This window comes from Chaetodon trifascialis, chromosome 17 (assembly GCF_039877785.1).
Source record: "Chaetodon trifascialis isolate fChaTrf1 chromosome 17, fChaTrf1.hap1, whole genome shotgun sequence".
Taxonomy (NCBI): domain Eukaryota; kingdom Metazoa; phylum Chordata; class Actinopteri; order Chaetodontiformes; family Chaetodontidae; genus Chaetodon; species Chaetodon trifascialis.
Genome location: NC_092072.1, coordinates 272,501 through 300,000, shown reverse-complemented (window position 1 = coordinate 300,000; position 27,500 = coordinate 272,501). Strand labels below are relative to the sequence as shown.

Below are 27,500 nucleotides of genomic sequence, written 5' to 3'. Positions count from 1 at the left end.
CAGCAGGGATGGCAGATTGCAGCAGTCAAATTCTTGGCAGACCAAATTATTCTGCTCTTGTCTTTGGCAGTGGCAGCAGTGTACCAGATGGTGATGCACAAGGTGAGGATGGACTAGAGTGATGGTGGTGTAGAAGTGCACCACCCTAGTCTCTGGCCGTAAGTACATACCCACTTTGAGGTGGGACAGGTCACCGTGCTCGAGTCTGCCTCGAAAAGCCTGTTGATGTTCCTCTCCAGGATGGAGGGAGTGGAGGAGGGGCCCTCTGGGGTGGGCACTTGTGGAGAGGCCAATGCCTCTGCTGAGGTGGGACAGATTGTGGGTTGGAGCTGGTGGGTGGAGTCACGGGGACGGTGTCAGGCCTGTTCCTTTGTCCGTTCAAAACAACAGTAGATTCAACAGTAGTATCCTCGGTTCGTTGGCCAGGTGCAAGGCTTAACGGAGTGACGTTGTTTGTAGTGTGATCCAGAACCAGAGTTGTTGGCTGAGAACTGGTTTTGAAGTTCCTCAGTGTACAGCTGGCTTTCACCGCCTTGATAAGCCGACCTCATCAAAGTTTGCTGGCATTGAATTCAGGGCTGGGAGGAAGTGGAGTGTGCAGGAGGTGGCTGGCCAATGTGGCGGCAGACTCAAACTGTTGATGGCTTCTAAAACTGGGCTAAAATGTGTTGTTAAACCTTTTAAAATGCATTTCAATGGCTGTATTTCATTTCCTGGTAAAAGCTGTACAAAAGTGATTAAATATTGAATTCCTTCAAATATATTTCAACGTTCCTGCACAGGATCACAAGTATGATCAGTCCAGACAGACTTTAAATGAGTCCACCGACACAGGCAAAGAAATTTAACCAAGCTCAACTTCTGCAGCAACATCGCAGCACCCAGCGAGACACTGTTGGCCAATCGTATGCATGTAAGCGTGAGTTGCTACTGCGGTACCGTCCCTGAGTTGTAAGGTCCTGTGTGCAAGTCTTCTGAACCTCTGCGCTGTGTTTTGGTGTCAGATTAAACCTTCAGGTGGATTAATGTGTCACTTAAACTGGACGCAGCCTCGCTTGTTTGCCTCGACCTACGACCTGCACCAGTCGATAATCCGACATCATCCAGGACTCTGAATTATTGAGGGTTTGGACAGGAAATCACCACGGAGACCTTCTGTCTCTCTCTTTCCGCCTGTCTCTCTTTCTGTCTCACTGTTCAACTCACTCATCTCTTCCTTATTTATCCTTCCCCTCACCTTTCTCTCTCTCTTTTCCTCCTTCTCCACTTTTCAACACCCATATCAAAAAACACAAACACACGACAAACCAATCACTATCCACACACACACACACACACACACACACACACACACACACACACACACACACACACACCCCTGTCGTCCTGTCTGTTGAACAGGAAGTTGAAGCTGGAGAGCGAGCTGGCGGCTCAGCTGTGGCGGGTTTCCTGGGACGACGTCCAGATGAGCAACCTGGATAAAGTCCTGAGGAGAGCCTGCAGCAGACTCACCATGTCTCTGGTAACACTTGCACATAAACACACAAAAACACACAGGGCAGTAATTTAAAACGTTTCCCACAACTGCTGACTCGACTGATTACAAGAAGTTCATCTGGATTCTCTCCAGAAAGGATCCAACTGCGCCTCTCTGATGACCATGGAGGGAAACTTCCAGATCTACACCAAAACTGGATACTACAAGGTCTGACTTACACCACGTCCTGACAGCCCAACACGCTGCCCTGACTGCTGGCAGTCCGATCCGACTGCAGCACTACAACACCAACATTGCTCTGATGAAGCATAACATGATGATGTAGTGAATAAGGCTGTCATCTTTGCCTCCTGCAGGGAAACCTGGCAGCCATAAAGTATATCAACAAGAAACGCATTGAACTGACCAGGAAGGTTCTGTTTGAACTCAAACATGTAAGAGCTCCGTTTGCCACCTACCAGCTGACCTACCAATGAGCCTTCCTTCTTCAGCTGACTGTTGAGTATCTTATGTGGGGGTCCAGTGCCTTGCTTGTAGGATTTTGATGGTCTTAAATGGATTTGCACCCACTAATGGATCTACCTAAATGTTACCTCACTGATTGAGAGTCCTGCCCACCAACAGACCTGCCTATCTACTTATCAGCTAACCAAACAACCTGCCAACCTACCTGCTAACAGCCAGACAGACTGACAGACCTCCTTACCTACCTACCAACTGACTAAACTGCCCACTGACACACCTACCTACCAAACAACCAGCCTACATACTTACCTGGGTTAAGCATAGTGTCTATTTCAGTTTGGTTGCTTAAAGAATGATGATGGTCTTAGTGAAATATGAACGTATCGACCTATCTACCAACCAAAAGACTTCCCAGTGGACCAACCTACCAAGTGACTGATCCACCGATCGACAGACCTACCAACTAACATATGTAATGGTGATGATGATTTTGGTGAGATTTGAACCAGCATCCTATGTGCTCTTGCAGATGCGAGATGTTCAGAATGAGCACCTGACTCGCTTCATCGGCAGCTGCATCGACCCGCCCAACATGTGCATCATCACCGAGTACTGTCCCCGAGGCAGCCTGCAGGTACGCCACGCCCAACCCTTTACCAATCTATCACCTCGGCTGGAGCCCCAACAGACCCTCTATACCTCTCTGTCCTAGGGGTGGAAGAGAGTCAGTTCATTTAAATGAATAGTACCTAGATTAAGATTAAGATTAAGATTAAGATTTCACTTTATTGATCACTGCACACACATGCTACAGGGAGGAGACTGCACACACGCCAAGCTTCGTCAAATTATTTCCTCCGCTTTTAACCCATCCTGGTCGTCCTTCCTCCACGGCAGACCAGGAGCGGTGGGCTGCCAGCCGACGGCGGCGCCCGGGGACCAGTTCCTCTTTGTCACCATTGGTCAGGTGGTGGTCTTCTTGCATGTTTTTAGTGGGGGTTATTTATGGAGGATACCCCAGGTGAGCACGGGGAGAACATGCAAACTCCACACAGAAAGGCCCCCTCCACCGAAGGCATGGTGGTGCCCACAGCGGGATTCGAACCGGGACCTTCTAGCTGTGAGGCGACAGTGTTACCACTCGTTCCAGCGTGCCACCTTAGACTGTTAGCTTGACGATGACACATAATGGCAATGACCATCGACAGAAACGAGCATTTCAATGATGATTTTGTCTTAACAGCCAGTCCGTTTTACTGAATGTGTGTGCTCATGCAGAGCTGCTGACTTCACTTCACTAACTCAGTCTGCTAGCTACAGCAACCTCAAAGGGTCAAACTAGCCACTAGTGGGTTTAGATATACTATATAGATAGATATGCAGTTCGCTCTCTATATATGTGTGTATGTATATGCATAATAGACAGACACACACACATATAGAGTTACCTGTGTTCATCTTCAGGTACCCAGTCCCAGCGGTCTATCAGCTGATAGACCAGCAGTCCTCTAACATCCCTTCATATATCAGATGTTCTTCCCACCTCTCAGTTACAGTTACTTTCAGCACTGTAACCTAGCAACCTCCAGGCATGGTAACCTAGCAACATGAGGACACATGTCAGCCTGCTGTAGGTCGATGTGGGCGGCGTGGGGTTTGGGCTGTTGCCAGGTGACCACTGGATCTCAAAATGTCAGTTTAACAAAGAGCATCTGGGGTAGTTTGAGTTATTTTGTGCACTGAGAAGAAGAAGCCTTCATCACAACTGTCCAGTGTGGACGGACTGCGGGGAGACTAAAAGGAGACATTCAGCAATACAGAGGGAGGGGGACGCCAACCCTTCACTGAGCTCCTGGTTCAGGACAAGATTTTAATCCTGATGAAATGGCAGCATCTGCTGTAACAGACAGACATTCAGCAGGACGTAGAGCCTCCTGAGAGATACTGCAGGAGACACGGACACATGACGTCAGTCAGCCTGGCTTCAGCTCCTCAGGAGATCGTCTTCTGAGGATCCAGATTAGATCTCCAGAAATCCACAGAGAAGCCAGAAAAAGAGGCTTCACTTCAGAATAACCTTTCACCATGATCTCCTCACCTGTCACCAATCAGCCTGTTTACCTGTGCAACGATCCAAACAGGTGTTTGTGGAGCGTCCCACATCTTTCAGTCTGTGAAACGTGTCGCTGCATCAGATTCACAATAAGCTCAAAGATTAAATATATCGACTTTGAGCTGTTCTCAGGTCAGTTTGTGTCGGAGAGGATCAGATCAGCTGATCACAGTCTGATTGGTTGATGTTTCACACAGATGAAAATGTATTTAAAGTATAAAAAAGTACAATGGTTGTTTTCAAAAAGCTGTCAGATAAATGTTGTGCAGTAAAACACACACACACACACACACACACACACACAGAATCTAAAGAAAAAAAAGTTTGTAGTTCCCTCTTTCAGATGAGTGTGTGTGTGTGTGTGTGTGTGTGTGTGTGTGTGTGTGTGTGTGTGTGTGCGTGCGTGCGTGCGTGTGTGTGTGTGTCTTCCAGGACCTGATGGAGAGTGACAGCATCACTCTGGACTGGATGTTCAGATACTCTCTCATCAATGACATTGTCAAGGTAAGGCCTCGTTCCTGCAGGTAACAGAACGACCTCCACTCAAGGTTGGAGGTCCACTTACTGACTGTGAAGCTGCTGAAGCTGAAGAACAAGAAAAAGCTGAAGGAAGCTGTTTTAATGAGGTGATGTGACAATGAGACAATACGAGGCTGCATACAGACAATTCAGACATATTTGTTTAATAAAGATCAACACTATCAAGAAATCAATAAGCACAAAACAAAAGACAGTGTTCACCATCGAAAACATCAAATCACAGGAAGATTCCACAAAAGACGAATGTATCAGGACATATTGACAGATTCTCTGATGTATGAAGCTCTGTATACTGTGTCTACTCTGTGTCTATATGAAGCTCTGTATACTGTGTCTATACTGTGTCTATATGAAGCTCTGTATACTGTGTCTATACTGTGTCTATATGAAGCTCTGTATACTGTGTCTACACTGTGTCTATATGAAGCTCTGTATACTGTGTCTACACTGTGTCTATATGAAGCTCTGTATACTGTGTCTATATAAACAGGAGACCAGTGACAAACGTTCCCAGCATGTGTGTGTGTGTTCAGATACCTTCTGTCTGTCACCAGTTGTTGTTGTTGTTTGCTTCTGTCTCCAGGGCATGTTGTTCCTCCACAACAGCGTCATCGTATCCCACGGCAACCTGAAGTCGTCTAACTGCGTGGTAGACAGTCGCTTCGTCCTGAAGATCACGGACTACGGTCTGCAGAGTCTGAGGACCAGCAGCTGCCCTGAGGACACACACGCTTACTACGCACGTACGACATCCATCAACACACACGCATTGATGCTGAAATACATGTGTGATGACAGGCGCTGCTTACACGGTGACTTTAGCGACAGACACGTGGACATATGTGTCCACGCCAGCCCTTTAACTGCTGCCATTCAGAGCATCAAACATACAGGCGATGAATGAATGAACACGGTACGACGTCGCTGTGAGGAGTTTCTGAAAGCACGTGGTCTTTGTCATCTGGTCCCGAAAACACAGAATCATATGGTTTTAGTCGTGTCCAGTTTTTGTGCACGTCACCGAACCACAACATTAAAGCACTAAAGTCAAATCTGCCTCACGAGAGGCTGAAGGTCAGTTTCACTGTCGCCAAACATCAAGCTGACAAGTTTGAATCTTTTTACAGAAATCAGAAACACATTTTGGATTTTTGATTGAATAAACGCTACGATTTAAAACACCTCATCATCAGGTCAGAAAGGACTGGTTCTACTGGGACAGAGAGGCAGAGGACTGGTTCTACTGGGCCAGAGAGGCAGAGGACTGGTTCTACTGGGCCAGAGAGGCAGAGGACTGGTTCTACTGGGCCAGAGAGGCAGAGGACTGGTTCTACTGGGACAGAGAGGCAGAGGACTGGTTCTACTGGGACAGAGAGGCAGAGGACTGGTTCTACTGGGCCAGAGAGGCAGAGGACTGGTTCTACTGGGCCAGAGAGGCAGAGGACTGGTTCTACTGGGCCAGAGAGGCAGAGGACTGGTTCTACTGGGACAGAGAGGCAGAGGACTGGTTCTACTGGGACAGAGAGGCAGAGGACTGGTTCTACTGGGCCAGAGAGGCAGAGGACTGGTTCTACTGGGCCAGAGAGGCAGAAAGCTGGTTCTACTGGGCCAGAGAGGCAGAGGGCTGGTTCTACTGGGACAGAGAGGCAGAGGACTGGTTCTACTGGGCCAGAGAGGCAGAGGACTGGTTCTACTGGGCCAGAGAGGCAGAGGGCTGGTTCTACTGGGACAGAGAGGCAGAGGACTGGTTCTACTGGGCCAGAGAGGCAGAGGGCTGGTTCTACTGGGACAGAGAGGCAGAGGGCTGGTTCTACTGGGCCAGAGAGGCAGAGGGCTGGCTCTACTGGGCCAGAGAGGCAGAGGACTGGTTCTACTGGGCCAGAGAGGCAGAGGACTGGTTCTACTGGGCCAGAGAGGCAGAGGACTGGTTCTACTGGGACAGAGAGGCAGAGGACTGGTTCTACTGGGACAGAGAGGCAGAGGACTGGTTCTAATATGAAGTTTTTTCTTTTTTTTAATTATCGATTGTGAGATGTTGAACTAAGAGCAGACACTGGCTGCCAAAGTCTTTACCGGCTGAGACGTTTGTTTAATAGTGAAACTTGATTCAGTGAATCCTGAACTAAGACCAGAGGACAGACGGCAGCAGGTACAGACGAGCACCTGAAGTGCTCCTTTTTGCACCTGGTGGGATAATTTGATGTACCCACCTGCGCACTTCCACCCACTCTCTTGCAGGTAAGCTGTGGACGGCCCCGGAGCTGCTGAGGACAGAGTGTCCCTCTCCCTGTGGGACTCAGAAGGGAGACGTGTACAGCTTCAGTATCATCCTACAGGAAGTGGCTCTGCTGAAAGGAGTCTTCTATCTGGACACGCACACTCTGACCCCCAAAGGTCGCTGTGCCACTCATGATAATAAAGAGCATTTCCACGTGTTTGTACATTCAGCCCTCCCTCAAAGCCTTCTGCACTCTGATGCTGAGCTGGATGTCCTCATGTGGCTGTAAAGATGCTGTTTCTATGTGTCCCCCTTCTCAGAGATTGTTCAGATGGTGGTTCAGGGCGGCGCCCCCCCCCTCCGTCCCTCCCTCTGCTTCCACAGTCACAGCGAGGAGCTCGGAGTCCTGATGCAGCGCTGCTGGAGCCAAGAGCCGAGCGACAGACCCGACTTCAACACCATCAAGATCCTGCTGAGGAAACAGCACAGGTGAGGGCAGCACACCTGGACACCTGGACACCTGGACGCCTGGGCTGAGACGAACACCTAAGCGGCAGACCGGAACACGGGGGGCAGGGAGTCAGGAGACGGCTTTCTGATCAACATCAAAACACAACAGCACACACAACGATACACTGTCTGTCCTCCTGTCTGTCCTCCTGTCTGTCCTCCTCTCTGTCCTCCTCTCTGTCCTCCTGTCTGTCTGTTTAGGGGTTATGGTTCAAACATCCTGGACAACCTTCTGTCTCGTATGGAGCAGTACGCCAACAACCTGGAGGAGCTGGTGGAGGAGAGAACGGAGGCGTACCACGAGGAGAAACGCAAGGCCGAGGCCCTGCTCTACCAGATACTACCACAGTAAATATAACGCAGTAATGCTGCTGCTCTACCAGATACTACCACAGTAAATATACTGCAGTAATGCTGCTGCTCTACCAGATACTACCACAGTAAATATACTGCAGTAATGCTGCTGCTCTACCAGATACTACCACAGTAAATATAACGCAGTAATGCTGCTGCTCTACCAGATACTACCACAGTAAATATACTGCAGTAATGCTGCTGCTCTACCAGATACTACCACAGTAAATATACTGCAGTAATGCTGCTGCTCTACCAGATACCACCACAGTAAATATACTGCAGTAATGCTGCTGCTCTACCAGATACCACCACAGTAAATATACCGCAGTAATGCTGCTGCATGAACTGCAGTAATACTGCATCCTGTCTCTTGCTGCTGGTATGAAATGTCTGTGCTGGTTGCAGCTTTCACTTAGCTAATAGGGATCAAAGTAAAGAACAGAGAATACTGCGTCAAATACTACATAATGTCGTGATGCTGAGGACCGTCCCCTCGTGTCTGTCTGTGTTTCAGTTCAGTGGCAGAGCAGCTAAAACGAGGTGAGACAGTTCAGGCCGAAGCTTTCGACTCTGTCACCATTTACTTCAGTGACATCGTCGGCTTCACTGCCCTGTCTGCTGAGAGCACCCCACTACAGGTCAGTGGAACTCAGTAGAACAACACTACGGGTCAGTGGAATTCAGTAGAACCACGTAGAACAACACTACGGGTCAGTGGAACTCAGTAGAACCACGTAGAACAACACTACAGGTCAGTGGAACTCAGTAGAACCACGTAGAACAACACTACAGGTCAGTGGAACTCAGTAGAACCACGTAGAACAACACTACGGGTCAGTGGAACTCAGTAGAACCACGTAGAACAACACTACAGGTCAGTGGAACTCAGTAGAACAACACTACGGGTCAGTGGAACTCAGTAGAACCACGTAGAACAACACTACAGGTCAGTGGAACTCAGTAGAACCACGTAGAACAACACTACGGGTCAGTGGAACTCAGTAGAACCAAGTAGAACAACACTACGGGTCAGTGGAACTCAGTAGAACCAAGTAGAACAACACCACGGGTCAGTGGAACTCAGTAGAACTACGTAGAACAACACTACAGGTCAGTAGAACTCAGTAGAACCACGTAGAACAACACTACGGGTCAGTGGAACTCAGTAGAACCACGTAGAACAACACTACGGGTCAGTGGAACTCAGTAGAACCACGTAGAACAACACTACGGGTCAGTGGAACTCAGTAGAACCACGTAGAACAACACTACGGGTCAGTGGAACTCAGTAGAACCATGTAGAACAACACTACAGGTCAGTAGAACTCAGTAGAACCACGTAGAACAACACTACAGGTCAGTAGAACTCAGTAGAACCACGAAGAACAACACTACGGGTCAGTGGAACTCAGCTGGTTTCTTATCTAAGTGTGTGTCTTCAGCCACATTATCACATGAAATTGCCGTGTTGTTTTTCTGTGGAGGCCTGAAGGAGTACATGTGGTCATCAGCAGCTTGTGGACGTTGGTCAAAGAACACGTTCTGAATCTGTACGACTGCCATCTGCTGGTGCAACCTGTTATTACTGGAACAAAGGACATGTCAAACAAGCATTTGGACAGAAGTGTGTCTGCACTGATTTGACGTGTCAGAGGTTTCAGTGCTGATTTCTTTCCATCCAGGTCGTGACCTTGTTGAACGACCTCTACACCTGTTTCGATGCCATCATTGACAACTTTGATGTTTACAAGGTAAAAGATTACTCGTCACTTCGACTGCGCACACTTCCTCCGTGCCTCCAGTCTTTGTGCTAAGCTAAGCTAATCAAGTCCTGTACCTGTACCTGTACCTGTACCTGTAACTGACAGGAAGAACACTGTATATATACACAAGGTATACAAGGTATAGATACTTATACACATATATGTACATGTACTTGGATGCATCCAAATATTACATGTGGTAAAAAATATAGAGGAACTGAAGTGATTTGAAGTTTTAACTCTTGAGTGCAGTAAATGATGTGTGGTCACCTCACCTGCTGCCCCCAGGTGGAGACCATCGGTGATGCCTACATGGTGGTCTCCGGTCTGCCGGTGAGGAACGGTAAGCTCCACGGGAGGGAGGTGGCCCGAATGTCTCTCGCTCTGCTGGACGCCGTCAAGAGCTTCAGGATCCGACACCGCGCCAATCAGCAGCTCCGGCTACGCATCGGCATCCATAGTGGTGCGTGCGTGAGTGAGTGAGTGGGTGTGTGTATGTGTATGTGTATATGTGTGCATATGTCTGTGAGTGTGTGTGTGTGTGTGTGTGTGTGTGTGTGTGTGTGTGTGTGTGTGTGTGTGTTAGTGGTTGGTGATGTTCTAATAAAGCAGTATAACATAAAATGGGCTCAGGAGCAGGTCGCTCACTAATCAGATGGTCGACGGCTCCTGCAGTCTGAGTCTAAGAAAAAAAGATAAGAGTCAGGATAAGAATGCCGTCAATCAATCAATCAATCAATCAATCAATCAATCAATCAATCAATCAATCAATCAATCAATCAATCAATCAATCAATCAATCTTTATTTATATAGCACTTTTCATTGGTTCAGTTACATCCCGTCCAAGAAACATAAAAAAGACAGTGACACATAACACATTTGGGCACCTCGCAGCAGCCCTCCGTGCTACACTGCAACAAAGGAAGGGGGGGGGGCCACGAAGGCGTTGAGTTGGAGGGGGTGTGCATGTTATGTTATATGTTTCTGCATGTGTGTGTATGTTTAAGCCCGTGTAATCATCTCCACTCAGTCCCAACCCATTGTCTCTGCTAAGATAAGATAAGATAAGATAAGATAAGATAAGATAAGATAAGATAAGATAAGATAAGATAAGAGGACCAACTGTAATAAAGGAAATAAATGTGTGTGTAGGTCCAGTGTGCGCAGGTGTGGTCGGACTGAAGATGCCCAGGTACTGTCTGTTTGGAGACACAGTCAACACAGCGTCACGCATGGAGTCCAATGGAGAGGGTAACACACACACACACACACACACACACACACACACACACACACACACACACACACACACACACGGACGTTCAGTCTCAGGGACTGACAGATGACTGATTGGACGGCTGGTGGAGACCAAAAACGTCGTCCTGATGTTGATCACGTTGTTCTTTAACTGCTGGGTGTGGTAATAATCAGCCGTTCGTTAACCAGTTCAGCGTGTCCACTGAAAGGTGATGACGTGTCCTTTCTGTGGACAGGCCGGCGTCGTTCTCTCGTGTCTGTCGGAGATCACTGATGTCTTCTCATGACAGAACTGTTTGACGCTCTGCTGTCCGTCTCTGCAGCTCTGAAGATTCACGTGTCGGAGGCGACTCGTCAGGTTCTGCAGGAGTTCGGCGGCTTCGAGCTGCAGCTCAGAGGAGAAATCGAGGTGAAGGGAAAAGGACGCATGAGGACGTACTGGCTGCTGGGAGAGGACAGCACCGACTGACGGAGGAGAGGACGGAGTGACGGAGGAAGAGACGTTTCAAGCATCCTTCGGAGGGGAAGAAAGTCAGTGACGGACACTCGCCAACTTCCTGCTCGTCCTTCACAGTTTTGGATGTCTCAGGTCAAAGGTCACGTCAGCGAACGCCGTCTCCTAGAAATTCTGTTTCTATTCACTAATCAGCAAAAACAAATACGGTTTGAAACGTAACAAATGACGTTTTCACACAAGGAGGAATAATTTTGATCTGTTGTTGATTAACGTACGAGCTCGTCGGAAAATGTTGATACTGAGTGAGCCAATCAGCAGCCATCAGGACTCTAACCTTCAAGTGCTGCTGTCTAAACCTGACCACCGTCTGGACGTGACCTCTGGACTCAGCTGTCCCCAGCGGGCCATAAACGTGGAGTTTCATTGGCTGGAGTTGGAATCCAGCAGTGAGTCTGTTTGTTAGCACGACGCCATGAATGAAAATCAGTTTGGTATGAAAGTCATTTCTAGGAGGCGGAGTCCCACTGGACAGACTGACAGACGGTGGAAACAACCGGCTGGTATGAAACCCCTCCTCTCCTCTCTGATTGGACATTTACTTCTGACATCATTTAAAGTGACAGCGACCTTCAGGAAGCAGATTTTTGTTTTGTTTTTTGTTTTTTTACAGAAAATGTTAATGCAACAAATAAGTGTGTGTTTTCTGATGTGTGTGTTGTTCCTGTTCAGTCTGTAAACTCCAGGCGTCACTTTTTACAATAATTATCTCATAATTTCCAAGATGTTTCCTGCAGAGTGCTGCTCCATTTACACCCCAGAGAGAAAACATTTTTTATTGATTATTGGAAACTTTCCACATATGTTGTTTTTTCTTACTAGAAATGAGTTGAAATGAGTTCGTTGGAAGTGGACCAATAAACATGTTCCCTACAGCTGGTTTCTGGAATCATTTCCAGAAAAGTTCTTGGAAATTTTGGGGAAATAATTTGGATATTGAAAGAGATTTAACGCTGTCATATTTACAGAAGTGTTTCTGAATGTGTGTCGTCCATCTAAATAAAATGGAAATGAAAAGAGCAACACAGAGACTTCAAATCACTGACAGATGCTTTTGAAAAACTGGATTTTTTTTCCAGAATACTACTAGTTAAAATTAGTTTTATTATTACTCTTTCAGACAAAACTTGACATGAAACACTGACAGAAATGTCTTCATTTCATTGTTTATCAGAGTTTATCAGTAGTGTCCAGTCAGCGCTCTGCTCCTCTATGAAACATTTTATCCAAATTTCAGTCGGCGGAAAAATCTTTTAGACTGTCAAACATTTTTTGTGTACAAAACTTTCCAGTTGTAAAGACTTTAAGTAGAAGTATTCATAAAAAAATGGGACATTTTAAAGCTTTATTTCTGTGTCTGAAGAATTTTGAATCGCACAGTTCATCATTTCTCTTGTAATAAAATACCATATACAACATTTCGTGTGGAGATATTTTGGAAAGATTAGATTTTTTGTTTTATCCGTCTTTGAAAATCGACCCAGAATGTATTGGTCATATTTTTACATGAGAGGATCACGTGGTCTGTGGATTAGTGTCATTTCTACAAAATGGACATAAATTATGATCAGTTGAAGCGCAGATCAATAATCATAATAATTCTTTGGAGGATAAATGCTCAGAATTTTCTGATGGTTTTCTTTTGTTTTGCGACAAGCTCTCTCCTGCGCGCGTCTTTGTCTCGCGAGATTTCCAATTGTCACGCAGCCGAGCCTCCGGAGCAGAGCAGGCATAGGTCGGACAAAATCACTAACCATCATGTAATGACGTCGCAAGATGGCGACCGACGCCGCGCAGGTGCGTCGGTCTGATTCGTCTCAAAAACGAGCTCAACTTCAGGGTTTCAGCGGCTCCAGGCGGAAAGCGACGCAACAGTACTAACCAATCACAGCAAAGTAGGGCGGGCCTATTCTCTCCAGGAGAAAAAACCTCTGCGAGACAAATTCTCTGGGGACAATAAAGTTAAAGTTGAGTAGAAGAAAATTGAAGCGTGTGAAAACTTTCAATGTCTATCAGGAAGTAGAAACGATCAAGTGTGTCTGAAAGACACAAAAACGAAGTTTTGGAGACATTTTGATGTATTTGTTAGTTATAAACAAGTCATAAAAGGTTCCCATGCAGACTGTCTTCAGCAGAGCAGGCCGGTGATTGGCTCCAGATTTCCCCTCCTGTCATTGGTCTATACGTACATCATTCAGAGATCTCCGTACAATGATTGGTCAGCAGGCCCTGAGGATACCGCCCCCTCCCTCCGCTGGCTCGTTGCGGATGTCCGTTATGTTACTATGGCCGGAGCGAGAGTGAGAGCTGCCCCGAAATAAGTTTCAAAAACACAGTTAGCAACCGAGCCGTCTCACACGGAGGCTCCAGCAGTGACAGGAGCACCGAACTTTCTATACAACGACAGAAGCATTGACACTCCCCTGCCCCCCACCCCCAGAACCCGGAGTCCCAGTCCTTCGCAGCTCCGCGGGGCCCGGCGAGGCGCGGCGGGAGCAGATGGAGCCTGCACCGGCGAAGGCGAAGCCGCAGGGCCGGCTACTGGTGTCCACCCAGCTGGACGCCAAAGACGAGCTGGAGGAGGTAGGCTGACCCGGTTAACGGCCCAGAAAGAACATTTAACCCGGGATTATCCAGGTTAGAGCGACTTTACAGGGAGAAAGCAGCAGTTTGAGAGCAGTTTGCATCTGGATACAAAGAAACATGGAACCATTTTTGTGATCTTCACGGCAGCTAGCATGCTAGTTAGCATGGCTAGCAGGTGGCTAGCATCGTTAGCATGGTGTAGCCGTTCGGTGCTCTGTGCAAACATGGTGTTGTCGTTTTCAAACCCAGTGTGAGAGAAGTGAGGGGGGTGTTTGTGGTGTTTGTGCGCTCTGAAAGTCGCCACAGTGCGGATATATAGTCACACAGCTGACGGACAGTTAGCCTAGCATGCTAATCCTACGTAAACATGGACGAGACCAAAAAAGTGACAGTTGCGCATGCGCCGTGACTGTGTCGCACATGTCAAAAGTATTGAGAGATGCTTCAGCAGACACGAACAGCCTTTAGTTACACACCAATCAGCAGCCGTGTTTACGAGTGTGCACGTGATCAGGTAAATGATCGAAACGTTCCAGCACGTAAAGAAAATAGTCCAAATCATCGCCGTGACCAGAATAAGACACCAGATATGAATATGAGTGAAGGCATTAGTGTGTTATTCAGGAGCTTCACTTCTAAATGACTCCATGCAGATGAAGCAGCTGACGTCTACGGAGGCCCGGAGGGGACATGAAGAGGACAATAGATGGATGCTGTTGTGCATGAGATACATTTTGTTTCCACGTTTCAGCTGATTTTAAGGAACGAGGTGAGGATGTGCACCGTTATCAGCACCAGCTCGTCCGGCCGACCTGGATGAAGCCGCTGTGTGTCAGCTGATCGGTTCAGCCAGTGAGCTCACGACACTCTGACCTCATCACGTCCTCGCAGTAACTTCGGACCTGTACTACAATATGTGTGTTTTTGTACCTCGTCCTCATATGCCTTCAGAGCGGAGGGTTTGTGTGGTCTTTAGGTCAACTGTCAGCATGCCACCTGAGGCCTGGCAGGCAGACTGAGTGTGTGTGAGTGTATGTGTGTGTGCGAGAGAGAGAATGTGTGTGTGTGTGTGTGTGTGTGTGTGTGTGTGTGTGTGTGTGTGTGTGTGTGTGTGTGTGTGTGTGTGTGTGTGAGACAGAGAGAGACAATCTGGTTGGTTTTAGAAGCAGCTGACTCTGAGCTGTGTTTTACTTGAACAGTGTTGTCAGGAGCTGTACTTAAGATGTACTGTATTCATGTACTTTGTGTGTACTTTCTGTAGTACATGTACCTGATAACCACCAATTAACCAAAAAGTTGAACCGAATCGTGTCTGTTGGAGTGCTCAGTGTCGTAAAATGTGCATGTTGTGTGTTTTTGCTTGCGTGGCCACTCCGGGCTTCCGTAGGTCAGACGTTTAGACATGAAGTCACTGTCACAGGGATGTTGGGTCGATTCCCAGACAGCTCTGTTTCCTGAACACATCAAGCACTCTGGATGTAAGAGCTAATGTTGTGTGTGTGTGTGTGTGTGTGTGTGTGTGTGTGTGTGTGTGTGTGTGTCTGTGTGTCTGTGTGTCTGTGTGTTGTGTTTGCAGAGGTTGGAGCGTTGTGTTGGAATCGTCCAGGCGTTGACCAATGGGCTGTCAGAGAGAGAGGCCAACGACGCGCTCACTGCCAACGTAAGAAATACACCAGGCACTACTACTACTGCTACAAGCTCTACACCTAATACTACTGCTGCAGCTACTATGACAATCAGTATTACAACTGATAGTGCTATTAATACTGTGACAAGTATTACTACAAAAAATTCTTCCTGTGCAAGAAACACATCGCATACTATTAACACTACTACAAATAAAACTGTGACAAATACTCCAATTAACACTGTCACAAATATTGCATGTACTACAAGAAATACTCCCCTCAGGTAGACCATTCAACCACTGAAGTGTGATATGAGTCAGTGTAGGTCCCTCAATGTAAACAGTGTTGTGCTGTACTTGTGTGTACAAACAGTGAAACACAGTTTTCTTACAGTATTTTGAGGGACTATCATGAAGGATCTGTGTGTCTTCAAAGTGTCCGTCCATAGACTGGTCGAGTGTTTGAGCTTCCTCATTGGCTGTTGCTCAGTCCGGCCAATCAGAACGCATGATGTCTGTTGTCATGGTAGACCTACGTCCTGTGTCACAGCCATACAGTGAGATACCTGAAGATAAATGACTTGTGTCTAACTTCCTGTCACCTGTCTCGCAGGTGTGCAAAGGTCAGCAGCAGCATGAGGAGGTGTGTCTGGGTCTGTTCACTCAGGCCCTCACAGAGCCCACCCAGGCCCAGAGGGTGAGTCCCCATCGCATCATTATTAATGTGTGACATCACTGTGACATCACGATGACATCACTGTGTGTGTGTGTGTGTATGTGTGTGTGTGTGTGTGTGTGTGGTGACAGTGTTACAGAGACCTGACACTGGTCAACAGAGACGGGATGAACGTTGTTCTGGTGAAAATCAATCAGATCCTGATGGAGAAGTTCCTCAAACTGCAGGATGTCCCCAGAACACAGGTACACACACTGGTGTACAGGTACATACACAGGTATACAGGTACATACACAGGTAAACAGGTATACACATTGGTGTACAGGTACACACACTGGTGTACAGGTACATACACAGGTAAACAGGTACACACACTGGTGTACAGGTACACACACAGGTATACAGGTACATACACAGGTAAACAGGTATACACACTGGTGTACAGGTACACACACAGGTATACAGGTACACACACTGGTGTACAGGTACACACACTGGTATACAGGTACACTCACAGGTCACAGGTACACACACTGGTGTACAGGTTCACACACAGGTATACAGGTACTCACATTGGTATACAGATACACTCACAGGTGTACAGGTACACACACTGGTGTACAGGTACACACACAGGTATACAGGTACTCACACTGCTATATAGGTACACACACTGGTATACAGGTACACACACAGGTATACAGGTCCACACACTGGTATACAGGTACACACACACAGGTATACAGGTACACACACTGGTATACAGGTACACACACAGGTATACAGGTACTCACACTGGTATACAGGTACACACACAGGTATACAGGTACACACACTGGTATACAGGTACACACACTGGTATACAGGTCCACACACAGGTATACAGGTACACACACTGGTATACAGGTACACACACAGGTATACAGGTACACTCACGGGTCACAGGTACACACACAGGTATACAGGTACACACACAGGTATACAGGTACACACCTGTGTGTATGGTCATTTGTAGATTTTGAACTTCACAATGATTATCAAAGCTGATCATTGAAACACACAAACATGTTTTAAGGACGGTAACATGTGACTTTAGTGAGGTGACATTCATCAAGTGTTCATTGTTTGGGCAGCTGGTGTGGCTGGTCCGAGAGCTGGTGAAGAGTGGCATCATGGGAGCCGACGGCGTCGTCATGACGCTGCTGAAACAGATCGCAGGTCAGACCGATGCGGCAGACACACATTAGAGTCACTGTGGAAGCTCAGCGGTCGTACGTCATGTGTGTTTCTCCTGTGTGTTTGTTTGCAGGTGGAGACATTTCCACTAAAAACCTGTGGTTGGCTGAGAGCGTCCTGGACATCCTGCTGGACCAAAAGTACGTTCACCTGAAATCCCTTTGAACAGATGTTTCTGACTGTGCTGTGTCCGACTGCGTGCAGAGGAAACAGGAAAGCGCCCTACGTTAGCACGTAGCCGTGACGCTACAGACGCTAAACAGACGGTAGCACAGACCACAGAGCTGTAGCACAAGTAGAAACGTCTGTTAGCATCAACCACCAGCAGTGCAGTTCATCCCCGAAACACTCATGTGACTGACACTCACAGGCCACCATCCAAACCCGGACATTTTCTGTATTTGTCCTGAAGGTGCAGGACAGAACAGCTCTGAATCCATAACATCCATACATTGACATGAAGGTCTGTCCTCATACATACGATATCTTTATTTTAAATTCACCATGATCACACACAGTCAATCTGTGGATCACACACACAAACAAACAAACAAACATGTGACACTGGTAACACTCGAAACAAGTGAAAACTAGTCCAGCAGCCGTCAATCATTTATTGTCCCTCTTCTAAAGTGAGATGATTGGATGAGAATGCTGTGGCTGAAGCAGGTGGAGGTCTTTGACCAGCTGAGTCTTTCCTCTCTGCAGGGAGTGGGTGTTGAAGAGCGGGATGCTCATTGCCATGTCCGTCTACACCTACCTCCGACTCATCGTCGACCACGGAGCACCAAACCTGCTCGCTCTGCGCCAGAAAGAGGTCGACTTCTGCATCAGCATGCTGAGGGAGAAGGTACGGAGGGAGGGAGGGAGAGAGGGAGAGACAGAGGGAGGGAGGGAGGTAGAGAAGGAAGGGGGGAGAGACAGAGGGAGAGAGGGAGAGAAGGAAGAGGGGAGAGACAGAGGGAGGGAGGGAGAGAAGGAAGGGGGGAGAGACAGAGGGAGGGAGGGAGAGAAGGAAGAGGGGAAAAACAGAGGGAAAGAGGGAGAGACGGAGGGAGGGAGGGAGGTAGAGAACGAAGGGGGGAGAGACAGAGGGAGGGAGGGTGAGAGAGAAGGAGGGAGAGAGAGAGGGAGGGAGGGAGAGAAGGAAGGGGGGAGAGACAGGGAGGGAGGGAGGTAGAGAAGGAAGGGGGAGAGACAGAGGGAGGGAGGGTGAGAGAGAAGGAGGGAGAGAGAGAGAGGGAGGGAGGGAGGGAGAGAAGGAAGGGGGGAGAGACGGAGGGAGGGAGGTAGAGAAGGAAGGGGGAGAGACAGAGGGAGGGAGGGAGAGAGAGAAGGAAGGGGGAGAGACAGAGGGAGGGAGGGATAGAGAGAAGGAAGGGGGGAGAGATGGACGGAGGGAGGGAGGAGGGAGAGAGGGAGGGAGAGAGAGAGAGAAGGAAGGGGGGAGAGACAGAGGGAGGAGGGAGGGAGAGAGAGAAGGAAGGGGGAGAGACGGAAGGGGGGAGAGACAGAGGGAGGGAGGGAGGTAGAGAAGGAAGGGGGGAGAGACAGAGGGAGGGAGGGAGAGAAGGAAGGGGGGAGAGACAGAGGGAGGGAGGGAGAGAAGGAAGAGGGGAAAAACAGATGGAGAGAGGGAGAGACGGAGGGAGGGAGGGAGGTAGAGAACGAAGGGGGGAGAGACAGAGGGAGGGAGGGTGAGAGAGAAGGAGGGAGAGAGAGAGGGAGGGAGGGAGAGAAGGAAGGGGGGAGAGACAGGGAGGGAGGGAGGGAGGGAGGTAGAGAAGGAAGGGGGAGAGACAGAGGGAGGGAGGGTGAGAGAGAAGGAGGGAGAGAGAGAGGGAGGGAGGGAGAGAAGAAAGGGGGGAGAGACAGGGAGGGAGGGAGGTAGAGAAGGAAGGGGGAGAGACAGAGGGAGGGAGGGTGAGAGAGAAGGAGGGAGAGAGAGAGGGAGGGAGGGAGGGAGAGAAGGAAGGGGGGAGAGACGGAGGGAGGGAGGTAGAGAAGGAAGGGGGGAGAGACGGAGGGAGGGAGAGAGAGAAGGAAGGGGGAGAGACAGAGGGAGGGAGGGATAGAGAGAAGGAAGGGGGGAGAGATGGACAGAGGGAGGGAGGAGGGAGAGAGGGAGGGAGAGAGAGAGAGAAGGAAGGGGGGAGAGACAGAGGGAGGAGGGAGGGAGAGAGAGAAGGAAGGGGGAGAGACGGAGGGAGGGAGAGAGAGAGAAGGAAGGGGGAGAGACAGAGGGAGGGAGGGTGAGAGAAGGAGGGAGAGAGAGAAGGAAGGGGGGAGAGACAGAGGGAGGGAGAGAGAGATGGAGGGAGAGAGAGAGAGAGAGATGGAAGGCGGGAGAAAGAGGGAGGGAGGGAAGGAGGAAGGGAGAGAGAGAGAAGGAAGAGGGGAGGGAGGGAAGGAGGAAGGGAGGCAGGGAGGGAAGGAAGGAGGGATGGAGGGAGAGAGAGAAGGAAGGGGGAGAGAAAGAAGGAGGGAGGGAGGGAAGGAGGAAGGGAAAGAAAGGGGGAGGGAGAGAGGGAAGGAGGAAGAAGGTACGGAGGGGGACAAGCAAGGAGGGAGGGAAGGGAGGGAGGAAGTTGTATGTGTCACTATAGTGGTTCCTCTGGTAATGCCATCTCTCTCTGTCTCTCTCTCTCTCTCTCTCTCTCTGTCTGTCTGTCTGTCCCTCTCTCTGTCTGTCTCTCTGCCTGCCTTCCTGTCTGTCTGTCTCTCTCTGTGTCTGTCTCTCTCTCTCTGCCTGCCTGTCCCTCTCTCTGTCTGTCCCTCTGCCTGTCCCTCTGCCTGTCTGTCTGTCTGTCTGTCTGTCTGTCTGTCTGTCTGTCTGTCTGTCTGTCTCTCTCTCTCTGTCTGTCTCTCGCTCTCTCTGCCGGTCTGTCCCTCTCTCTGTCTGTCCCTCTGCCTTTCTGTCTCTCTGTCTCTCTCTCCGTCTCTCTGTCTCTCTCTCTCTGCCTGTTTCTTGCTGTCTCTCTCTCTCTCTCTGCCGGTCTGTCCCTCTCTCTGTCTGTCCCTCTGCCTTTCTGTCTCTCTCCCCTGTCTCTCTCTCTCTCTCTCTCTCTCTGCCTGTCTGTCCCTCTGTCTGTTTGTCTGTCTCTCTGCCTGTCTGTCTCTCTCTCTGTCCGTCTCTCTCTGTCTCTGCCTGTTTGTCTCTCTCTCTCTGCCTGTCTGTCTCTCTCTCTGTCCGTCTCTCTCTGTCTCTGCCTGTTTGTCTCTCTCTCTCTCTGCCTGTCTGTCTCTCTCTCTGTCCGTCTCTCTCTCTCTCTGCCTGTCTGTCTCTCTCTCTGTCCGTCTCTCTCTGTCTCTGCCTGTTTGTCTCTCTCTCTCTGCCTGTTTGTCTCCCTCTCTCTGCCTGCCTGTCCCTCTCTCTGTCTGTCCCTCTGCCTGTCTGTAGTTTATGGAGTGTCTGATCATCGGTAGAGATCTGGTTCGTCTGCTGCAGAACGTCGCTCGGATCCCAGAGATGGAGCTGGTGTGGAAGGACCTGTTGCACAACCCACAAGTCCTCAGTCCTCAGTTCACGGGTAAAACTACACCACCCACAATCCTCAGCTTCGGGCCCGCTGTCAGCGCGTCGTGGACGTGCCGCAGCAGGTGTCGCGTTCAGGAGCTCAGCTGCTCGTTGGCTGACGTCCAACGTGTGTTTCAGGTGTCCTCCAGCTGCTGACGGCTCGGACGTCCAGGAAGTTTCTGGCCTGTCGTCTCACACCTGACATGGAGACCAAGCTGCTGTTCATGACCTCCAGGGTAATGCACGACCTCCTCGCTTTGACCCCTGACCCTCTAATCTGCTGCTAACCCCAAAAAGCCGATAATGCGTGTCAGTGATGGTGACCTCTGACCTCTCTCTGGTGCTGTATATTACCTGTGCTCAGGTGCGCTTCGGGCAGCAGAAGCGCTACCAGGACTGGTTTCAGAGACAGTACTTGTCCACCGCAGAGAGCCAATCACTGCGCTGCGATCTCATTCGCTACATCTGTGGGGTGGTCCATCCGTCCAATGAGGTGCTGAGCTCCGACATCCTGCCGCGCTGGGCTATCATTGGCTGGCTGCTCACCACCTGCACGGTAAGAGGGCGGGGCCTCAGGCCGTCAATCTCTGAAGGTCATCGCTTGTTAAAATCAATTACCGATCAGTCGATTTGTTTATGTCCAGTCGAACGTCGCTGCCTCCAACGCCAAGCTGGCTCTTTTCTACGATTGGCTGTTCTTCAATCCTGAGAAGGACAGCATCATGAACATAGGTGACACACACACGCACACACATACTGGATGAAGCCCTTGATGGTGATGATGATGATGATGATGCTGATGCTCTTTCTCCTCCTGTGTGTCAGAACCAGCCATCTTGGTGATGCATCACTCCATGAAACCTCATCCTGCCATCACGGCCACACTGCTGGACTTCATGTGCCGGGTAACACACAGACACACACAGACACACACAGACACACACACACGCGCGCACACACACGCGCACACACACACGCGCACACACACACGCACACACACACGCGCACACACACACGCGTGCACACACGCACACGCGTGCACACACACACAGACACACACACACATGCACACACACACACGCACACGTGTGCACACACACACACGCACACGCGTGCACACACACACACACAGGTGTAAAAGCAGAACTCGGTGAACAGAATAAAGAATGACATATGTGTCCTTCCTTGTTTCCTTCCTTGTGTCCTTCCTTGTTTCCTTCCTTGTGTCCTTCCTTGTTTCCTTCCTTGTTTCCTTCCCTCCTCAGATCATCCCTCACTTCTTTCCTCCGTTGGAGTCTCAGGTCCGTCAAGGCGTCTTTAACTCGCTCACCTTCATCATGGAGAAGAGAGTGCTGGCGTAAGAAACACACACACACACACACACACACACACACACACACACACACACACTGAGTGTTCCCTCTGTCAGTCCAGCACATGCTGATTATTGATTATTGATCACTGTCTCTCAGTCACCTCGCTCCGCTGTTTGATAATCCAAAGTTGGACCGAGAGCTTCGATCAATGCTCAGAGAAAGATTCCCCGAGTTCTGCAGCTCACCGTCACCCCCTACTGAAGGTAACACACACACACACGCGCACACACACACACACACACACACACACACACACTCACACACACTCACACACACACACACGCACACACACACACACACACACACACACTATATCACATATTGGAAACAAAACCAAAAGACAGTTTGGAAATGAAAAGTAAAGTAACACTCGGTTGTTATTTTGAGTTTCTGAAAGTCTCAAACCAGCAGCATGTTTGCTCGTGTGTGTGTGTGTGTGTGTGTGTGTGTGTGTGTGTGTGTGTGTGTGTGTGTGTGTGTGTGTGTCCTGTAGTTAAAATGGAGGAGGCTGTTTCCTTGGAGATGGACAACCATATGTTGGACAAGGAGGAGGGTTGCTATGACAACACCGAGGCCGCCTTCAGCGATGACGAGGAGGAGGTGAACAACAAAGGTGACGATGAAACTGGTTTTAGTGGGAGTGAAAAGACTTGACCAGAATAAACCAGGTTACGTTGTAACAAACCAGTACAGACCCAGTACCCTCTGTCGACCAATCACTGTGCAGGAAAGAAGAGGGAGTTCAGGTTCCATCCAATCAAAGAGGCCGTGATGGAGGAGCCTGCCGACATCACACCCTGGCTCGACCAATTAGACGACACCATGAAGGAGAAAGTCCAGCAGCTGCAGAAAACCAGGTGAGACCCCAGCAGTCCTCCATTAGGTCCTCAGATGAGCTCGGAGGGTACAGCGTGTTTATTGATCGTTTATTTGCTTCATCGTCTTCAATGAGTCCTCATGTCTCCTCAGTGACACGGAGACGCAGTGTGAGGTGATGCAGGAGATCGTGGACCTGATCCTGGAGGTGTGTCCTCCCACATGGAAGCTGCTGTTCTGCTGTTCTCCTTCGTTCTCCTGTGTCCTCCTTCACTCTGCTGTGTTCTCCATCATTCTGCTGTGTTCTCCTTCACTCTGCTGTGTTCTCCTTCATTCTGCTGTGTTCTCCTTCATTCTGCTGTGTTCTCCTTCACTCTGCTGTGTTCTCCTTCACTCTGCTGTGTTCTCCTTCATTCTGCTGTGTTCTCCTTCATTCTGCTGTGTTCTCCTTCACTCTGCTGTGTTCTCCTTCGCTCTGCTGTGTTCTCCTTCATTCTGCTGTGTTCTCCTTCACTCTGCTGTGTTCTCCTTCGCTCTGCTGTGTTCTCCTTCATTCTGCTGTGTTCTCCTTCACTCTGCTGTGTTCTCCTTCACTCTGCTGTGTTCTCCTTCGTTCTCCTGTGTCCTCCTTCATTCTGCTGTGTTCTCCTTCATTCTGCTGTGTTCTCCTTCGTTCTGCTGTGTTCTCCTTCACTCTGCTGTGTTCTCCTTCATTCTGCTGTGTTCTCCTTCATTCTGCTGTGTTCTCCTTCACTCTGCTGTGTCCTCCTTCGTTCTGCTGTGTTCTCCTTCGCTCTGCTGTGTTCTCCTTCATTCTGCTGTGTTCTCCTTCATTCTGCTGTGTTCTCCTTCGTTCTGCTGTGTTCTCCTTCATTCTGCTGTGTTCTCCTTCACTCTGCTGTGTTCTCCTTCGCTCTGCTGTGTTCTCCCTCATTCTGCTGTGTTCTCCTTCACTCTGCTGTGTTCTCCTTCGTTCTGCTGTGTTCTCCTTCATTCTGCTGTGTTCTCCTTCGCTCTGCTGTGTTCTCCCTCGCTCTGCTGTGTTCTCCTTCGTTCTGCTGTGTTCTCCTTCGTTCTGCTGTGTTCTCCCTCACTCTGCTGTGTTCTCCTTCATTCTGCTGTGTTCTCCTTCATTCTGCTGTGTTCTCCTTCGCTCTGCTGTGTTCTCCCTCACTCTGCTGTGTTCTCCTTCGTTCTGCTGTGTTCTCCTTCGTTCTGCTGTGTTCTCCCTCACTCTGCTGTGTTCTCCTTCATTCTGCTGTGTTCTCCTTCATTCTGCTGTGTTCTCCTTCGCTCTGCTGTGTTCTCCCTCGCTCTGCTGTGTTCTCCTTCGCTCTGCTGTGTTCTCCCTCGCTCTGCTGTGTTCTCCTTCGTTCTGCTGTGTTCTCCTTCGCTCTGCTGTGTTCTCCTTCGTTCTGCTGTGTTCTCCTTCACTCTGCTGTGTTCTCCTTCACTCTGCTGTGTTCTCCTGCGTTCTCCCCTTTTCTCCTGCGTTCTACCGTCTTCTCCTTGGTTGTGTTGCAGGAGGACTTTGACTCGGAGCAGATGTCGGCTCTGGCTTCCTGTCTGGCTGAACTGTTTAAGGATCATTTCAGAGGAGACGTCCTTCCAGAGGAGATCACTGAGGAGTAAGACAGACAGTCAGGACGTGTCCACCGACATTAAACTGAGTTCATCGTCTCACATTAAATCTGAGAACGGAGTCTGAATCCTCTTTCCTTCAAACTGAGGCTAAAATAACTCAAACTCGTTTGATCAGCTGGTAGTTCAAATGTTCACAGGCTGAAACTGAGCAGAACATCTGAAGTGTTCAAAGGTACGAGACCACCAGAGACTGAGAAAGACTACCAGAGACTGAGAAAGACTACCAGAGACTGAGAAAGACTACCAGAGACTGAGAAAGACCACCAGAGACTGAGAAAGACCACCAGAGACTGAGAAAGACCACCAGAGACTGAGAAAGACTACCAGAGACTGAGAAAGACTACCAGAGACTGACAAAGACTACCAGAGACTGACAAAGACCACCAGAGACTGAGAAAGACTACCAGAGACTGACAAAGACTACCAGAGACTGACAAAGACCACCAGAGACTGACAAAGACCACCAGAGACTGACAAAGACTACCAGAGACTGAGAAAGACTACCAGAGACTGAGAAAGACCACCAGAGACTGACAAAGACTACCAGAGACTGACAAAGACTACCAGAGACTGACAAAGACTACCAGAGACTGAGAAAGACCACCAGAGACTGAGAAAGACTACCAGAGACTGAGAAAGACCACCAGAGACTGAGAAAGACCACCAGAGACTGACAAAGACTACCAGAGACTGAGAAAGACTACCAGAGACTGGGAAAGACCACCAGAGACTGACAAAGACCACGACAGACTGACAAAGACTACCAGAGACTGACAAAGACCACCAGAGACTGACAAAGACCACGACAGACTGACAAAGACCACCAGAGACTGAGAAAGACCACCAGAGACTGACAAAGACCACGACAGACTGACAAAGACCACCAGAGACTGAGAAAGACTGCGACAGACTGAGAAAGACCACCAGAGACTGAGAAAGACCACGACAGACTGAGAAAGTGTCCTCTGTGTCTTGTTTGGTGTCTGACAGACATGAGATGTTGGAAGTGTCTCTGTTGATCTTCGCTAATTGCGACCAGTGAGGACATTAAAGGTTTGAGACCAGTTCCTGTCAAAGATCCACCTGTCCTCTGACTGGGAACAGGACCCAGGTCACAGCTTAACCGTCTGTCTTGTGATTACCTGTCTGTCTCTCAGGTCCCTGGAGGAGTCGGTGTCTAAACCCGTCTGTCTGGTCTTCAGGAACCTGGTCACCATGCAGGAGGACAACAGCGGCTTCTCTGTGCTGTTGGACATGTTGGCCGAGTTTTACCAGAAACAGCCCAAGATTGGCTACCACCTGCTGTACTACCTGAAGGCCAGGTGGGGACAGCACACCTGAGAAGGAAACCCCTGTCTGTCTCTGTCTGTCTGTGTGCCTGTCTCTGTCTCTGTCTGTCTGTGTGCCTGTCTCTGTCTGTCTGTCTCTCTGATATGTGTGTGAAGCAGCTGCTGTTCTCTTCAGCATCATGTAACATAGAGTGTGTGTGTGTGTGTGCGTGCGCGCGCGTGTGTGTGCGTATGCGTGTGTGCGTGTGTGTTTGGTCCGCAGTAAAGCAGCCAATGGGAAGATGATGCTGTACGAGTCTTTTGCTCAGGCGACAGCTCTCGGTGATCTGCACACCTGTCTGATGATGGACATGAAGGCGTGTCAGGAGGACGACGTCCGGCTGCTCTGCTACCTCACCCCCTCCATATACACTGAGGTATGCGCACACACGCGCACACGCGCCGTCTCCAGGTCACCTGACGTCTCATGAATGTCTTTGTGTTGTTCAGTTTCCTGATGAGACGTTACGAAGCGGCGAGCTGCTCAACATGATCGTAGCTGTCATCGACTCCACGCAGGTAACTCCTCCCCTCAGGTGTTCAGCTGCAACCATTCGGACACAGTGTCCTCCTGCCTTCGGTTCAGCTCACCTGCTCGCCTGTGCGTGCGTGCGCGTGCGTGCGTGTGTGTGTGCGTGTGTGTGTGTAGTTGCAGGAGCTGATGTGTCATGTGATGATGGGGAACCTGGTGATGTTCAGGAAAGACTCAGTGCTCAACATCCTGAGTGAGAAACACACACACACATTCATATGAAGAGCATGCTGGTGGTGGGACAGCACTGGTCTTCATGTCCTCCTCCTCTTCTTCTGGTATGTCCACAGTTCAGTCTCTGGACTGGGAGACCTTTGAGCAGTACAGCACCTGGCAGCTGTTCCTGGCTCATAGTATCCCCCTGGAGACCATCATCCCCATCCTGCAGCACCTCAAATACAAAGGTGAGTCCCGCTGGTCGCTGTTCCGTGTGTTCAGTCCAGGAAACGTCCGCTGTCCTCCGGTCTGGGCAGTCCACGTCCTGACGGTTCTTCTGACTCTCGTCTTTATGTCTGCAGAACATCCGGAGGCCTTGTCCTGTCTGCTGCTGCAGCTCCGCAGAGAGAAGTAGGACTGACAGAAACAAATTCATAGTTTCAAGGCTTCCTTTGTCCTCATTAATGTCTCCGCCTGTCTGTCTGTCTGTCCGTCCCAGGCCGAGTGAGGAGATGGTGAAGATGGTCCTGAGTCGTCCATGTCACCCCGAGGACCAGTTCACCACCAGCATCCTGAGACACTGGGCGTCCAAATACGACGACACGCTGGGGGAGCACATCAAGGCCCAGCTGATCAAGAACAACAACCAGCCCCGCAAGAGACAGAGGTGAGGACAGATGGTCCACTCAGCCACAGTCTGTGTATACGGTCGTCTGTTTCCTGTCTGTCCATCCTGGGAGAGGGACGCCTCCTCTCCAGACCATTCTTCA

At 49.5% G+C, this 27,500-nt stretch overlaps 2 protein-coding genes across 4 annotated transcripts in view; both read left to right on the top strand.

Moving 5' to 3' along the window:
• The window catches only part of npr1a (natriuretic peptide receptor 1a), a 36,606-nt gene extending 23,951 nt beyond the window's left edge, over positions 1-12,655 (top strand). For 2 of the 3 annotated variants that reach the window (XM_070984510.1, XM_070984509.1), the window contains exons 9-22: positions 1,402-1,522; positions 1,631-1,705; positions 1,855-1,932; positions 2,493-2,597; positions 4,509-4,580; positions 5,200-5,359; positions 6,855-7,010; positions 7,155-7,323; positions 7,546-7,692; positions 8,216-8,339; positions 9,384-9,452; positions 9,753-9,927; positions 10,618-10,716; positions 11,046-12,655. In XM_070984510.1, the coding sequence (XP_070840611.1) occupies positions 1,402-1,522; positions 1,631-1,705; positions 1,855-1,932; positions 2,493-2,597; positions 4,509-4,580; positions 5,200-5,359; positions 6,855-7,010; positions 7,155-7,323; positions 7,546-7,692; positions 8,216-8,339; positions 9,384-9,452; positions 9,753-9,927; positions 10,618-10,716; positions 11,046-11,191 (1,696 nt within the window). In that variant the 3' untranslated portion in view covers positions 11,192-12,655. Of the gene's footprint in view, positions 1-1,401; positions 1,523-1,630; positions 1,706-1,854; positions 1,933-2,492; positions 2,598-4,508; positions 4,581-5,199; positions 5,360-6,854; positions 7,011-7,154; positions 7,324-7,545; positions 7,693-8,215; positions 8,371-8,575; positions 8,607-8,811; positions 9,076-9,383; positions 9,453-9,752; positions 9,928-10,617; positions 10,717-11,045 lie in introns of those variants that run through there. The other variant, XM_070984511.1, reaches the window with a different exon arrangement.
• An 821-nt stretch (positions 12,656-13,476) lies between these two features.
• The window catches only part of ints3 (integrator complex subunit 3), a 17,703-nt gene continuing 3,679 nt past the window's right edge, over positions 13,477-27,500 (top strand). Inside the window, exons 1-25 of the mRNA XM_070984512.1 lie at positions 13,477-13,819; positions 15,399-15,482; positions 16,063-16,146; positions 16,257-16,370; positions 17,259-17,343; positions 17,435-17,501; positions 18,070-18,211; positions 20,762-20,891; positions 21,017-21,114; positions 21,243-21,434; positions 21,523-21,610; positions 21,704-21,783; positions 22,144-22,235; positions 22,351-22,457; positions 22,748-22,867; positions 22,982-23,111; positions 23,224-23,278; positions 24,595-24,698; positions 25,872-26,036; positions 26,266-26,419; positions 26,493-26,561; positions 26,692-26,767; positions 26,865-26,978; positions 27,093-27,141; positions 27,230-27,397. Of these exons, the coding sequence (XP_070840613.1) occupies positions 13,736-13,819; positions 15,399-15,482; positions 16,063-16,146; positions 16,257-16,370; positions 17,259-17,343; positions 17,435-17,501; positions 18,070-18,211; positions 20,762-20,891; positions 21,017-21,114; positions 21,243-21,434; positions 21,523-21,610; positions 21,704-21,783; positions 22,144-22,235; positions 22,351-22,457; positions 22,748-22,867; positions 22,982-23,111; positions 23,224-23,278; positions 24,595-24,698; positions 25,872-26,036; positions 26,266-26,419; positions 26,493-26,561; positions 26,692-26,767; positions 26,865-26,978; positions 27,093-27,141; positions 27,230-27,397 (2,651 nt within the window). The 5' untranslated portion in view covers positions 13,477-13,735. The remainder of the gene's footprint in view (positions 13,820-15,398; positions 15,483-16,062; positions 16,147-16,256; positions 16,371-17,258; positions 17,344-17,434; positions 17,502-18,069; positions 18,212-20,761; positions 20,892-21,016; positions 21,115-21,242; positions 21,435-21,522; positions 21,611-21,703; positions 21,784-22,143; positions 22,236-22,350; positions 22,458-22,747; positions 22,868-22,981; positions 23,112-23,223; positions 23,279-24,594; positions 24,699-25,871; positions 26,037-26,265; positions 26,420-26,492; positions 26,562-26,691; positions 26,768-26,864; positions 26,979-27,092; positions 27,142-27,229; positions 27,398-27,500) is intronic.